The 15,505-nt window shown below is 35.8% G+C and overlaps 1 protein-coding gene across 1 annotated transcript; it reads right to left on the reverse strand.

The window, feature by feature from the left end:
- Positions 1-507: 507 nt before the first annotated feature.
- Positions 508-9,430, reverse strand: LOC136804699 (uncharacterized). The gene is made up of 6 exons (XM_067061312.1): positions 8,320-9,430; positions 7,589-7,730; positions 4,236-5,633; positions 3,659-3,892; positions 2,382-3,233; positions 508-1,687 (listed from the first exon to the last, which is right to left on the reverse strand). Exons 1-6 carry the CDS (start codon positions 8,494-8,496, stop codon positions 1,383-1,385), a joined length of 3,108 nt encoding a protein of 1,035 aa, XP_066917413.1. The 5' UTR covers positions 8,497-9,430; the 3' UTR covers positions 508-1,382.
- Positions 9,431-15,505: the final 6,075 nt, after the last annotated feature.

Raw genomic sequence — 15,505 nt, forward strand, 5'->3', positions numbered from 1 at the left:
ATATGCTTATAAACGTTATGCTTATAAAAGAATAAACATGTATATGCTTAGGATGAATCAAGACATATGGCTGACTGCTACTGAAAATGAATGAGTGACAAGAATCTTAGTGCAGAAATGAGAAACTTATGGGACCGTAGCAAGCAACAGTGAAATTCCGACTGTTTTGAATATTCCTGTTATGGAAAAATGAAATTTTTAGTCACGCAAATACAAAATTGCTGTACACAAACTTTTTTGTGAAACACGCTGTATATTAGCTAAGAATTCTGAAGTACGTCCGTGAAAGATTTAGAGTACATTATTTTTTCTGTAAATTTCTATCAATACTATAAATATTCATTTGGGTTCTGTAAATAATCTAATAATTGTAATGAATTGAATGTAAACAATTTGTATTTAATATTTAGTTGCTGTACACAAACTTTTTTGTGAAACACGCTGTATATTAGCTAAGAATCCTGATTATGAAGTAAGTTCCCAATAAAAATCACGTCAGTCAATAAATTAAAGTACATTTTCTTTTCTGTTAATTTTCTATCAATACTATAAATATTCATTTGGGTTCTGTAAATAATCTAATAATTGTAATGAATTGAATGTAAACAATTTGTATGGAAATAAAAGCTACATAATTTGAATAATATTATTAGGTTCAGGCCCGGCGGAAGTGGGGAGACTGGGGAGACTTCAGCCTCCTTATTTTTGAGCAGATTGGATCTTTTCTCGAATTCCTAGCGACTCATTCCCATCTCTCATTTTGAGCCTTCAGCCTCTCCACTTTTACGGTTTTTCCGCCAGACATGAGATTAAAATTCTTCTTGCCAAAATTGTGCACTCTTTTTTGTTACCACTATCAAGATAAAAAAATTAAGGGTATATTTGTTTCACTTAATATAAATGCTGTAGATGCTATCTGCTAAAAGTGCTACGAAATTCCATGAAAACTTTGAAAATGATAGCAAATATTGCAAGATTTGTTGTCTGCCATCTTGATGATCCCTGGTTGTGCTTTAAATTTTAAAAAGTAACTTTTAATCAATTGTTTATTCACGGCTGTGTGACCACTATCTCGCCATTATGAAAATAACTGCTATTTTGATTTCAGATATAGACCCGTGCGTGGAGCAAGCTACAGTTTCAGCTCTTCACTTCTCTAATTTTATTGGTTTAAAAACATCATACAGTCTGATTTTAGATGCTTTGCTTGCAGAAAGTTGAGATTTTTACTATTTTTGCTAACAGGGAGTTTGCAAGTTTAGTTAAAAAAGTGCTAAAGTTTTGGACAGAAAAAATTGAAATGAGTGCACTTATAGTAAATATTGCAAAAATAGTGATTAAACAAATAGGCCCAAAGAGTGCATAAACTGAAAAAAATTATTCTAAGGCTTGGCTGCACCCGTTGACGGATTACTTGACCCTGCTGCTGAATCTCCCACTGTATCTCCAATAGTGTTAGGGTCAGTTGTCGATTCTCCAATATCGGATCCAGTCGGTGCACTGGCCCCTTCGGGTTCGGCGTCATTTGGCATGTCAGGGTCCTCAGCTTGGACTTCAATATCTGGTTGATCACCGGCTGATGCAGTATCCTCAGGCAAGATTTCTTTGGATACACTCTTGATGACGATGGTTTCAATTATGTTAGAAATGACATCGTTTCCATCGATTCGGTCAACAGTCAATGGACCTTGTTAAAAAATAAGCATTGTACCCGTTTTTATAAGAACAAACTATATAAGACTATAAGGCTTCGATGGCCAAAATGTTAAGAACAAATTAAGAACATTTTAAGGGTTTGGGGACTCAATTTCTTAGAAAAACGCACAAAATTACCCACAAAATGGTGATAATAAGAACATCTTAAGAACATTTTAGGTTTAATTTGAAAAAGTTAAGAACATCCGAAGGCTTCAAAAATTTTTGTTCTTATACAAAAAAATGTGTATGATTTTTTTAATGTACGAACAATTTTATAAAAAATTTGACCAAATTATAGAGTTATAGAGTTAATATAGACCAAGTTATCTTCTTTTCAAATACAGCAAATTCACATGTGCCCCTGGTGCCCCTGGTGAGACGAAAAAATTGAGGTGTGGCAAATTTTCACTTATTACAACTTTTAAAGACCATAATTAGAACATTAGATAAAAAAAAATTGTCTACAAAAAAGTGAGCGGACCTGCTCCCCCCCGGCCATTGTCGACGGGGCACATGACCCGATGACCCGAAAGTTTGTAACAAATTTTCAAGTTTAATATAATATGAAGTACTGATTTACCAGCTGGCACACAACGTTGTTTCGACGTTTATCTAACGTTATAATGGACGTTGTGAACATTAAATAAACGTTGAAACAACACGTTGTGTGCCAGCTGAATTACCTTGATATGGTCCAAACATCTTTTTATTCTTTTTACTATCTTCTTTTGTATACAACTCAACCATCACATCATCAGGGACTTTCATGCTTTGCAACAAATTATACGCTTTCTTTCCACTATCTTTTAACATAGGTTGCCATATCGAATTATCAACATCATAATAACTATCGAAATTTTCAGTATGAATAAGAGCAGTTTCATCGGGCACCTTTTGCGTACCGATTGAATACATGGATTCCAGGGGCTTAATTTTCCCGTAAATGCCATTACCATTGATAACAGTAAGCTGTACTGTTTTCTCCTTCTTAGCTGTGATTTCAGTTTTCAGTACTGGAATCTCTTCACAGTAGCCCTTCAACTCAGCTTCTTTACAGATGGTCACAAACAGTTTCTTGTCAATAGTTTCACCTTGACATAGTAGATTGTTGTCTCCGTTGCATACTTTGTCATTCTTTGCAATGGCTGCAACTGTGCTGTCGATTTCATTTTTGTAAGGGTAGACGGTAATTGAGTCCCATTGGACACTGCCAGGAAGCTGCATCATTGGGAAAGGGCTGAAGAAGGGTCCCCATCTAGCATCAAGCTTGTTGATATCTTGTTTACCACTTTTATATGTGCCAACAAACGCCAGATCTGGTTCACTACATGAAAGACTGATATTCTTTCCTTCCCATTTCGTTGGTGATTTGATTTCACTGAATGAAATGGTCTTCACAGCTCCTTTGTACTCATCCGTGATGCAGACGGAAGAATGATGTCTTGGGCTTTCTTGCAAGTAATCCCTGGTCACACACATTTTGAATGATTTCTTCGATGCTTGTTTAGGTTTTCCTTGGTCATCTTTTAAAGGTTCTTAAATGAAATTTGAAAAAAAATACATTTTAAAATCTCGTCACTTTTATACAGTTCGACAACTCGCATAGAGGAAAGTTTTCGTCCGTATTTTCTTTCAGGAATTTGGAAATCGAAAATTTTTATCGCGTGGGTAATCCATTATTTAAAGTCTTTAATTTAAAGTTCACGAACCAAATCGCGAAATTTTCTGGACTTAATTTCGCGAATAAGCCTCAAAAAACAGCTGAAAAATAGCCATATTTTGCCACAAATGGAGACTTTGGACTGGTTTCTTCGTCGAAAACTCAATTTCAAAAATTTTGTGGTGGATTTCGTTTCGCGAGTGAAAAATCTTACGCGTTTTCGCGAGTTTGAATTTCGCGAAATCGCAAAATTTAATCTAGCGAAAGTTAATCCGATTAATAAGCAAGTAAAGCGCAAACCTTCTTCATCAGCCACAGTGATTTGTTTAACGTATCCATCAAATTTTTTCATCTCCTCCACTTCGTTGTCGTAGGCATTATTTGTACTCAATAATTTGGTTTTGAATAACATTTTCATAGTGAATAACATGCCCATTGAAGCAGGTCCAATCAATTTGATGGGAAGTCCTTTGGCTGCATTGTAAGTGATTGCTTTGTTGGCTTTTAGCTGATATTCCACTGTGATACTTTTACCTTCAATGAGAAAATAGAATCATGCTTTTATAACTTTTTATAATATTTTCATTCATTCTATGGGCTAGGACCCTGATAAACTGTATTTCCGGATATATTTAGTGACTCTCTTGTTCGCTACTAACAAAACGAAAAAATAAACTAAGACTTACATTTTGATGAATTCGAGAAAAAAGTCGTAAAATTAAATTTGCGATAGAAAATGTTACTATGCCTTCTTATTTTCTTCAAGCCACTTTTAGTGCGGTCGTTTAGCATAATCTACAAACAGCCTGTATTTTTGTAACACGACCACACTATTTAGGGCATTCATTAGCATGACAAAGTTTACAAGTATCTTTACCTTTTGGGACATAAGCCGATCTCCAGGGTCCAGGGTCTTGTGCTTTGGGTCCGTCTTCAAGATAACAGGAACCAAGGAGTGATTGTTGACTGCAAAACATGACTTTCTTGGGGACAGTTTTCATCGTTTCCTTATCAGTGAAAAAGTCTTTCAAGTATGTTGATAAATGTTCATACATTTTCTCATTGTTATAGTAATAATTGACTGTGTATCGCATCTTGTAGTGTTCGAACGGGTTCAGGAAAGGTTTGAAAACTTTCTTGTTATATTCTCTAGAGTTTTGGATCATGTCTAAGAGAAGATGCATAAAAACGTATGCTTTTCTTCTTGATTTTTCCTTTTTGGCTTGGTCCATTGTTCTCTTCGATGGTTTCTTGTTATTGCTTTTGGATGGTGCAGGATTGTTTTTGGATGGTGCTGGATTGCTTTTGGATGGTGCGGGATTGCTTTTGGATGGTGCGGAATTGGTTTTGGATGGTGCGGGATTGCTTTTGGAAGGTGCGGGATTGCTTTTGGATGGTGCAGGATTGCTTTTGGATGGTGCAGGATTGCTTTTGGATGGTGCAGGATTGCCATTGGATGCTCCGGGATTGTTTGGAATTGCATTATCGTCGCTTTCTGAAGGCGTTTTACCACTAGAGACGTTATCAAAGTATTTTTCTCCTACAATCTTATGGATGACTTCCAGACTTTTCAAGTATGTTTGGTAATGGTAGGAGCTGATCTTAGAGTACAATTCATATAACTTCAAACAATTGGTAGCGAATGTATCTTTTTCTTCAATTTCATCTTGCGTGGGGATTGGCTCCCTTTCTTCCACGTGTAATATCTTACGTTCCGATTTCACCTTTCTGGCTTGGATATCAAAATCACAAACTTTAGAAATATGATGTTCAATCTTGCCAAGTAGGTGGGTGCTGGATGTTAATACTTTATAAATTTGCGGTGTGACTTCATCAAACAGTTGTTGCTTAACTTCCTCCTTCCCACCCATATCCTCAATATTGAATTGCTTCTTATCCTCACCAACCAACGGTTTCACTTCATCGAATTTCTCAATCATATCTAAATGTTTGAGATAAACTTCAGTCAATCTCTTATAACCATTCCAATCAGCACTTAACTGAGTCTCCGAGAATTTCCTTAACGCTTTTTCAATAGCCTTCTGTAGCTTGGATGCTTCACTCTCAGGAGGGCCATTCTTCTTTTTATCTATGATCGTCAAGATGGTTTTAATGATGTCTAAAGACATAGCAACGAGGTACCCAACAGGTCCACCCACCATAGATGCGATCCCAGAGACGATTGTGATACTTGAAATCGCGATCCCCATTTTATCTTTCTTCTCAATCTTATCGTAAAGTGATTCTGCAGCTCCTAAGGATGTAGCTAATCCACCTGGAAAAGAAAGAGAGTAAGTATGCCTTGATAACATTATACTTTTCCAAAAATTTCAAGAAAGTAAGCCAAAACAAGCTAGATGCTGAAAGTTGGATAGCAATGCGAGGAGAAAAAAATCAGTCAAAAAATATAGCGTTTAGCGAAAATGCATAACGCAATAAATTCATCATTGATTGTTGATGGGGGGAGAGGGAAGGGTTGTAGGGGAAAAATAAATAGAAAGTTCTGGTTGCAAAAATCATTTTTATTGACAATTGAATCATGCTTGATGGTGAGCATTGTTATCAATAATGTTTTTGTGAGAAATATAAAAATACAAGGAAAAAATCTAATGAAAATCTGCAAAAACGGCGATTTCCGGCATTTTCAACCGAAAAAAAAAATTTCTCAAAAATCAAACTCAGCCATGTTTTGAGCATTACAAATACGCATCTTTCTGCAAAAAATCAGAAAAAACTTTTGATGAAAATTCGAGAAAATGTAAAAAAAACGGTTTTTCCGGCATATTTCCAGCACTTTCTAAAATCGGGCTCCGTCACATTTTAGGTATTGTCATATTGCATCAGTGTGCAAAATTTCATGAAAAAATATATAGTACAGCTCGAGAAATTCAAGAAATACTGTCTTTCCGGCAAAAATAGGTTGTTCCGGCGATTTTTATATAGCTCCGGCTTCAAAAGTCAATTTTATTTAAAATTTAAACATGCTTGATGGTGGGCATTGCTATTAATAATGTTTTTGAATGAAAAAACAACGAATTGAAAGTAAAAATTCCAATGAAAATCCAGAAAAACGGCGATTTCCGGCATATTTACGGTATTTTCGGCCGGAAAAAAAATTTCTTCAAAAATCAAACTCACTATATGCACTGATGATGTTTTTTAATAAAACGAAAAGCTTATGCTGAAAAATATTTGTTGAAATGTTTTTTGAATAATAATTAATTTTCTGGCTATTTTATTACAACAAACTCGGCCATGTTTTGAACAAAACTAATACGCATCTTTGAGCAAAAAATCAGAGAAAAACTAATGATAAAATCTCGAGAAAATGCCAAATAAAACAGTTTTTCCGGCATATTTCCGGCATTTTCGGCCGGAAAAAAATGTTTTTCGAAAATCGGGCTCCGTCACTTTTTAGGTATTGTCATTTTACATCAATGTGCAAAATTTCATAAAAAAACATGAAGTACAGCTGGAGAAATTCAAGAAATACTATTTTTCCGGCGAAAATCGGCAGTTCCGTCGATTTTTAGTAAGTTCCGGCTTCAAAACCAGTTTTATTGACAATTGAACCATGCTTGATCGTGGATATTGCTATTAACAATGTTTTTTTGTGAAAAAACAACCAATTATAAGGAAAAAGTCCGATGAAAATCTGCAAAAACGGCGATTTCCGGCATATTTCCGGCATTTTCGGGCGGAAAAGAATTTTTCTCAAAAATCGGACTCTGCCATGTTTTGGACATTGCTAATACGCATCTTTGTGCAAAAAATCTGAAAAAACTAATGATGAAATCTCGAGAAAATGCCAAAAAAACAGTTTTTCCGGCATATTTCCGGCATTTTCGGCCGGAAATGATTTTTTTTCGGAAATCGGGCTCCGTCACATTTTGGGCATTACCATTTTGCATCATTGTGCCAAAAATCAGAAAAAACTAATGAGCCAATCTCGAGAAAAGCTGGTAACAGACGGACGGACGAACGAACGGACGGACGAACGAACGGACGGACGGACATCGGTTAATTTATAGGACCTCCAAGGTAGGTCCAAAAAATTAGTATTCGGTTTCTCAAGATGTATTTTGTAGCTAAAACGCTTCAACATAATTTGCTCGATAATGCTCAAGAATTTCATATTCGTTAGTCTTGACTCCATGCCTATAAAATCCACTAAAGAACCACCCAACAAGCCCCTCCCACCCACTCAAACAACATTATTTTTGTCCTAACCTTTAGTTTTTGTCATCTTTGTTGAAGTAAACTCGTTCAGGTTGACATTTCCCAATTCTTTGACAAGTTTTGCAACATCAGTGTCAGCGGTACTTCGCTTGTTGGCCGTTTGATCTCTCTTCCCAGCTTGCCCGATGGTGATCTGTTATAAAAACAAATTGAAAAAACTCAAATGATGTGAAAAAACAATGACAACAAACGTTACGGCAATGAATTTTGAAACAAGCCGTAGATACTGGGTTTGTGTACAGACAACCTAAGTGTTAGCAAGAATTTAGACTAGCAAACTTGTCTGTTAATTAATCATGTCAGAGGGCGGGAACATAAAGACAGCGTGCCTTTGCTAGAATAGGAGCTGCGTAGGCGAACGAGCAAAACTTGGTGATAGGCTGCTGATTAACAGTTTCAGCCCTTACCACCGACAAAATTTCTTCCTACGCTTACCTAACTCCTACGCTCACCTTTCACGCGTGATACCATTCCAGCCAGACTGGCGTGCATCTTGCGTTCTTTTCTCCTCGACGGAAATTGGAAACACGGTTTATTAAATTGATTATTTACCAATTTATTGTTAGCTTATTTTGGGTTCCTTCCTCCTGGCGGTATGATCTGGTGGTCCCTTTTTCGTGAGGTTAGGAACTTTAGTTTTGTACTATTTGTTCGTGTTACCTATACTATAGATAAAAAAAAGCCACAAAAGAAACTCAAAAAATTCAATTGATAATAATTACCGTGTTGTTTTCAATCCTTCCAATAGTTACGTCATTGGGTAATGCTGACTCAGCATATTGTTGGATGAAATGTAAATTGTTTGTATGTTTAACTCCATGGTGGTGTCGTGTCCTGTGCTTTCCATTGACCCACATTGAGCACATCAACAAAATGACGAGGGCTTTCACAGACAGCATTTCTTAAAAAATTGACTAAAATTCAGTGAAAATGTGTGATGTACAGAGAGTGTGTCCGGAAAAAAGCAGAACATTATTTTATACAAATTTCCATCATCTACTTAAGGCCACTCAGCATTTTATGGTCGGCGAACAAGGCGTACGGCTTAATTATTACATGAATTACATTTTGTTTTTTTATAAGCATACTAAAGTCCGAAAACAGGCTCAGAGATGCTTAGGTCGAAAGCTTAATAAGGCTGAAAAAATGCTTGAGGGATGCTTAAATCCAAAGCATAAATTTACGAGGGAAATACTGAAAATCCGTAAAATTCCAGCCAAAAAAAGCCAAATCAGGAAAAAACATTTCTCGTAGGCTCAAGTAATGCTTGCCATATGCTTAATTTTTCCCCATATCTGAGCCTAGACATGCTTAAAAGTGCAATGCTCATAAAAAATAAAAAATAAAAACATGTACATAAATTAAGCCTTCAAAGGCTGTCGCTTTGAGCGTAACAAGAGTTGAAACTTTTCAACTTTTTTCGCTGAGCTGTGCAGCTTCCCTATTGTTCTTTTTTATTTAGCCAATCAGAAACTCAGAAGAGACATTTAACTCTCTTGTACCGTGTGCAAAAAATATCCACAATAGCAAAAAAAAAAATGTGCAGCATATCTCTCCTTTAAGCCTAGTTTCCATTCACCTAGCGGGCAGTGCGCTGCAACCAGAGTTCTAAATATAAAAGTCGTCGCAACGCACTAGTGAACAATAGTTGATTTCCATTCATCTTGAGATTTAAAAGAAGTGCTCGAAATCTTCAAAAGACTTCATCACAATCTGTATACATTTTTATTTATTTTTTTTCATATTTACTCTCTTTCTGATTGGCTGCCAAAAAATCGCAAATCATAAAAAAAACTAAAACTAAATTGCCATTCATTCACGGACAGCACTACAAAACAAGCAAAAATAAATTTTTCCAAATAGTGAAATCTTTATTTAAAGTATGTTTAAAATGACATTTGAAAAGATGAGGTTCAACCAAGCATAATGTTTGTTTGTGCTAAACCAAGAAATACTATGTAAGAAATTGAAGATAAGCATTTTGAATGTCTTATTCAGTATGATTTCTTATCACCCAGCACGCACACAACAGAGGAATACAGTTTCAACAACCATTTAAAAGAGATTATTTTTATGATAAAGAAAGCAACAACGTAGAATGGGTTTTTCTAGAAAGAATTTGAATTGGGGGGGGGGCTTATAACAATTATCAGTGATTTACCCCACGGAAGAGGCAAATTTTGATGATTTTTCACTACCCCCCCCCCCCCCCCCGGACAATATATCCTCCACCCCTCATGTACGGACATTTTCGGGAAGAGCCCAATAAACAACAGAATTTCTCGAAATTTGTGCTTGCGTGGCACGGAAGGGGGAATACAAGGATTTCGAATTAGATTTTTCTGTTGCTTTTGCTTTTATCCCATGTAATTTACACGAAAAAAAATCAAGTAAACAATACAGAAAGTGGTATTCTGGCATACTGTATGGGCCACTATAACAACCAAAAACATAATATGATAAAGGCAATTTCATAATCTTACACGTTTTTTTTTATAAGATCATACAAAATTTTTGAAGTATTTGAATGTTCTTAGCTTTTTGAGTTTTAAGCGTAAAAATGTTCTCATCATGTTCTTATTATCACCTTTCTGTGACCATTTTTGGTCTTTTTTTTCTAAGAAATCGGGTATTTTTGAGCCAGCAAAGCCCAGTTGGCAGATAAATGAGCAAAGTCCAACTAATTGAAGACATAAGGGGTTAAATTGGGTCTGCGGTACAGGGTAAGTGTAACAAGCTACACACAGAAGAAAAAGTTAGCAGAAACATTCCAGTGAATTCACCCAGCTGGCACACAACGTTGTTTTAACGTTCAAATGACGTAGTTTGGACGTTATGAATGTCACATGGACGTTGTTTTAATGTTGTGTGCCGTTTGGGCAAGGTGGACAGCTGCAATTGCATGGAAAATCCCGCTTTGCATTCACCTAAGACAGGAAAAATTTCGTTGTTTTCCCAGTTTTCCCTATGACAGGTCAGGAGTAGCCAGGGATCCCAGCTGGCACACAACGTTGTTTTAACGTTAATCTAACGTTAAATGGAATACCTTTGAATACGTCATGGATTCATTTGTCTCTCGCATCGATGGTCAACGCTGTCTCAGTGAACCGATGGGCACCCTTGTTTCAGGAAACCTCTTGGCAACCCCTGCCTCAGTGAACCAATTCACATCCCTGTCTCAGTGGACTGGTTCAAATTCCTTATAGCAGTTGGGATAAATAGTTGGAGATATTAAATACAGATGAGGTGGGAAATGTTCTTTTTATAGTAAGTGTGAATCTGATATTGTATAGAGCTAGGATTCTATAAATTTTAGTATATTTTCAATGGAGCAATCGGCACAAAATTTCGATAAATTTCATTATTAAAATCTGCTTTGTCAGCATAAGAGGCACATGAACAATATCTTTAGTAATTGGAGTATTAGCACTCTGGTGACAGCCCTAATTTTGTGACTTTCATATAGCCAAACTGGTCAGTTGTTTTCAAAAAATATATCAACCTCTGAAGACCAATAATTAAAAATTTTATCGCTCATGTGTCAATCTAATCACTGTCGATTGGTCGGCACAGGTCGAATATGATACCGGCCTGTATTTTTCACGGTACTTTACCTTCGCACGTGACGGAGTATTTAGGTGGACCAACCAATGGACCTTTTGGAGTAGTGTCCTTTCTTAAAACGGTACTTTTCTCTCGGATATGGTTTGCGTTTATATTGATCTGAGAACATGATTCTGTAAGTGAGTAAGGGTGATACGTAGACGGCACACAACGTCAAAACAACGTCCATGTGACATTCATAACGTCCAAATAACGTTATTTGAAGGTTAAAACAACGTTGTGTACCAGTTGGATATGGAGCGTACGTCTGCTCATTCTTGTGAGGATACACTGTCCGAGGTTAATGCATTAAGGACTACACGTTTTTTTTATATAAGAACAAACTATATATATAAGAACATAAGGCTTCGAGGCCCAAAAATTTAAGAACATTCTAAGAACATTCTAAGGCTTTGGAGACTTAAAAACATGCATTTTCTTAAGAAATTACATCAAAATGCTCAAAAAATGCTGAAAATAAGAACATTTTAAGAACATTTTTAGGCTTCAAATCCAAGAAACTAAGAACATCCGAAGGCTTCGAAAATTTTTGACGTTCTTATATAAAAAAAACGTGTAATTTGGAAAGAGTGTATAATTCATGATATGCACCACTGGAGAGTCTTCTGAGAACATTTAAAATTTTCCACCCAACACGTCACTTAAACAATAGAAAAAATGACGTAATGGGTAGAACAAAACAGAAAAGTTGCATAATTTCGTCAAGTCATTGCAGTGGTACATATCATGAATTCTTTGATTTTGATTAAGTATTTCATAGCTGAGGTATAGCACAGTACAGGATATCCATAGAGAAAGAAGTATGTGATAGTATGATTTTTGATCATAGAATTATTAGCTCCACATTTCTAATACAGAGGAGTCTCTTTAACTCGCATCTCTAAAACTCGAATTTCTCCTTAACTTAAACAAATTTTATGGTCCCTTCAGTTAACAATAACATATAAACATTACTCCGTAACTCGAAACTTCCTTAACTCGAACAAATTTGTGCTTCCTGTGTGTGATCGAGTTATAGGAGACTCCACTGTATTTCTAATCCGGAGTCCAAGATAAAAAAGTCCGAGAAAGATAAGGAAACAGCATTGGGTATGCCTTACACCTTTTTTTATAAGAACAAACTATATAAGAACACAAGGCTTCGATGGCCAAAATGTTAAGAATAAGTTAAGAACAGTGTGGACTCAAAAACACTGAATTTCTTAGGAAAACGGACAACGATACTCAAAAAACGGTGAAAATAAGAACATGTAAATTGTATCCCATATTCCCTCTAAAAAGGTTTTGTTGGCTTAACTTACTAAGATCTTGAAATATTTCATCGTTATCATTCTGATCCAGTTTTTTTGATGTTCATAAATTTGCTGTACACGGTGAAGGCGGATGGCGTCTGATTTTTCTGGTCCTGATTGATTTATGACGCGTTCGTGTACAATTTGTTCGTGGAAATGTTGTTCATTATGTCGTAGGCGTCGTTTCTGCTGGGTTTGACATCGTTGCTGTTTAAGAACTTTTATTCGAAAATCATTGACAAGTTTATCCCTCGAAAGTGAAGTATCCCCATTTTGTACAAATCCATGGCAATAGTTTATTGTGAACACCGCAAGGAAAAACGTGAAATTTTTTAAATCGTGCTTTTAAACTTTTTCAGAATTAGCAAATGACTCGTTTTTTTATGTAAGGAGTTTTCTATTTCTAAGGAAATTTTACCAATTCTCCGTGAGTTTGATAAAATACTTCATAGCAATTTAAAAAGCGCTTTCATCGAATTTTGAATTGCAAATTTGTTTGCATATATCACTTTTTTATAAGAAAACCATATTTAGACTGAGACTCGGCTGTTCTTATTTTATTCTGCGTAACCTTCCAACTGTTCTTAAAAATGTAGTTTATTATACTTACTTTCTTCAATTAACAGCCCGATTGCCATTTTCATAATCTGAAGCTGCGGAATTGTTCTTTAAATGAGTTTTTAGATTTTTTCTAAAAAGAAAAATAGGACATCAATTTGGTATTTTACAGATCGGTCAATTAATCAATTTTAATCTGGCCACCTCTGCAATTGGCATTTTACAGGCTGGTCTATTTCATTCCTAATCCACAGGAAATCCCAGGCCTGCGAAATGGCCATTTTCGGGGTGGGAAAGTTTGCATAAAATTTCTCCCAGGGTTGTAAAATGGCCAAAATCACCCCCAAAATTTAATCGAAATATGTAATCGTTAAAAAATCTCAGGGCTAAAAAAATCCCACCCCGAAAATGGCCATTTCCCAGGCCTTGGATTTTAAGATTCTTTCCTGTGATCGCAGACCTCTATAGATATAAATCCTCTAAGAAACTCTTTTTGAGCAGAAGCCGAGTCTATTTTAAACAAAAATTAATGAAACCACAACCACTTCGTCTGATCGGGCTGAAACATATTCAGTAAGTTTGTCTTGATAATATCTTACGTTCGCCAAAAATTTCCAGCTTTGAAAAATTTACAATTCTGAAAATATTCGATTAATCGGGGCCCTTAATCTATTGGGATTTCGCATTCGATTATTGCATTCGTTGAGTTGTTACAAAAAATAACCCCCATCTTTTCCCTGGGAATTTCAAGCATCTATAATCATGGTCAAGATCTATTGAGAATTTCGATTATTTCTTCGTTTTTCGAAACTTGGAGTTCGGGCAAGAAAGTCACTTTTGGGCTAATTGATAAATTTATTCGAGGATTTCAATTCGGATGGGGTTTATAGACTTCCAGGCTATATTCTGAGCCGAGTCTGCTAAATTGCGTGGGTTGCGTGGGTGCGTGGGTGCGTGGGTCAATATTTTTGCGTGGGTCATTTTTTTGCATGGGTGCGTGGGTCAAAATGATTTTTGCGTGGGTCAAAAATTTTGCGTGGGTCAAATTTTTTGCGTGGGTCAAATTTTTTGCGTGGGTCAAATTTTTTGCGTGGGTCATATTTTTTGCGTGGGTCAAATTTTTTGCGTGGGTCAAATTTTTTGCGTGGGTCATATTTTTTGCGTGGATCATTATTTTTTGCGTGGGTCAAAATTTTTGCGTGGGTCAAAATTCTCTCTGTAATTCGAAAAAATGCCTTCCCTTGAAATTCGAACTGGTCACATCCAAAATGTTGGATGTGTTTTAAATAACACGTTTTGGTTTATTTTGTTTATTTTGCATAGCTGTACAGTATCCGTACTTTCTGAATATGGTGAATTTGTTCTAATAAACGAGGTCGGAAAGAATGTTTCCAACAGGGGAGTGTCTTTTTATAAGTGTAATTTTCCCTTTTGGGAGATTTCTTCCAAAATTAATACTGTAGTTACGTTTTGTATATACCTAAGAATGGCCAAAAAAATGTACACAATCAAGCGGCTTTATTATATTTTTTAATTCCGCTGACTGAACATGTCAGCTTTTATAGCTTCTTATAGCACACTTTAATCTTTTGGGTTTCCTTTGAGTGTGAAAGAACAAAGCAAATGGCGACAAAATCTGAAAAATTTTCTACAAAAGTTATATTCGTTAGGCGACCGATTACTAAACAAGTTAATCCTTGTCAATTATTTCGTCCACCCCACTTGTAATTTCTTTGATTTAAGTACATTGAAGGCCAATTTAAAAAACTAGACGAAATAAAGACGCTGTACTTTTTTTCAAAGCAAGAGAAAAAGGAAGGAAAAGTTTCAATAGAAAGGAAAAAAGCAATGAATGGTCATATCTCATTTTTTTGCTTGAAGTTATTGTGTTTATTTCGATGACACTGGAATCCAGAAATATAACATGTTAAAATTCAAAAGTGTGATCCTGAAGTGTGTCTACAAAAATTAGACGGGTGTGTGTTGATTCTGTATAATATTATAGTAAATAAGTGCAGCTATGCAAAATAAACCACAACGTGTTACATAAAAACAGTGTGCTTTTGCTTAGTTTTCGTAGATACACAACAAATTTTAATTTGACAAAAAAAACGAGTTAGCTAACTCGAAAGTTTTAATTTGGTAAAAAAATCGAGTTAGCTAAAAAATCACCAAAAAAATAGTGACCCACGCAAAAACTTTGACCCACGCAAAAAATATGACCCACGCAAAAAATAATGACCCACGCAAAAAATATGACCCACGCAAAAAATATTGACCCATGCAAAAAATATGACCCACGCAAAAAATTTGACCCACGCAAAAACTTTGACCCACGCAAAAAATATTTTGACCCACGCACCCACGCAAAAAAATGACCCACTAAAAAATATTGACCCACGAGCCCACGCACCCACGCAACCCACGCAATTTA

Source organism: Clytia hemisphaerica, unplaced genomic scaffold (assembly GCF_902728285.1).
Source record: "Clytia hemisphaerica strain Z4C2 unplaced genomic scaffold, Clytia hemisphaerica genome assembly, whole genome shotgun sequence".
Taxonomy (NCBI): domain Eukaryota; kingdom Metazoa; phylum Cnidaria; class Hydrozoa; order Leptothecata; family Clytiidae; genus Clytia; species Clytia hemisphaerica.

Bases quoted from the DNA above. Each gene is read 5' to 3' on its own strand.
- LOC136804699 (XM_067061312.1), bottom strand. From the start codon at position 8,496: ATGCTGTCTGTGAAAGCCCTCGTCATTTTGTTGATGTGCTCAATGTGG. The intron at 5,634-7,588 runs GTTAGGACAAAA...TTTCTTTTCCAG, and splicing joins AAAGATGACAAAAACTAAAG to GTGGATTAGCTACATCCTTA. The intron at 3,893-4,235 runs GTAAAGATACTT...TTCTCATTGAAG, and splicing joins ATCGGCTTATGTCCCAAAAG to GTAAAAGTATCACAGTGGAA.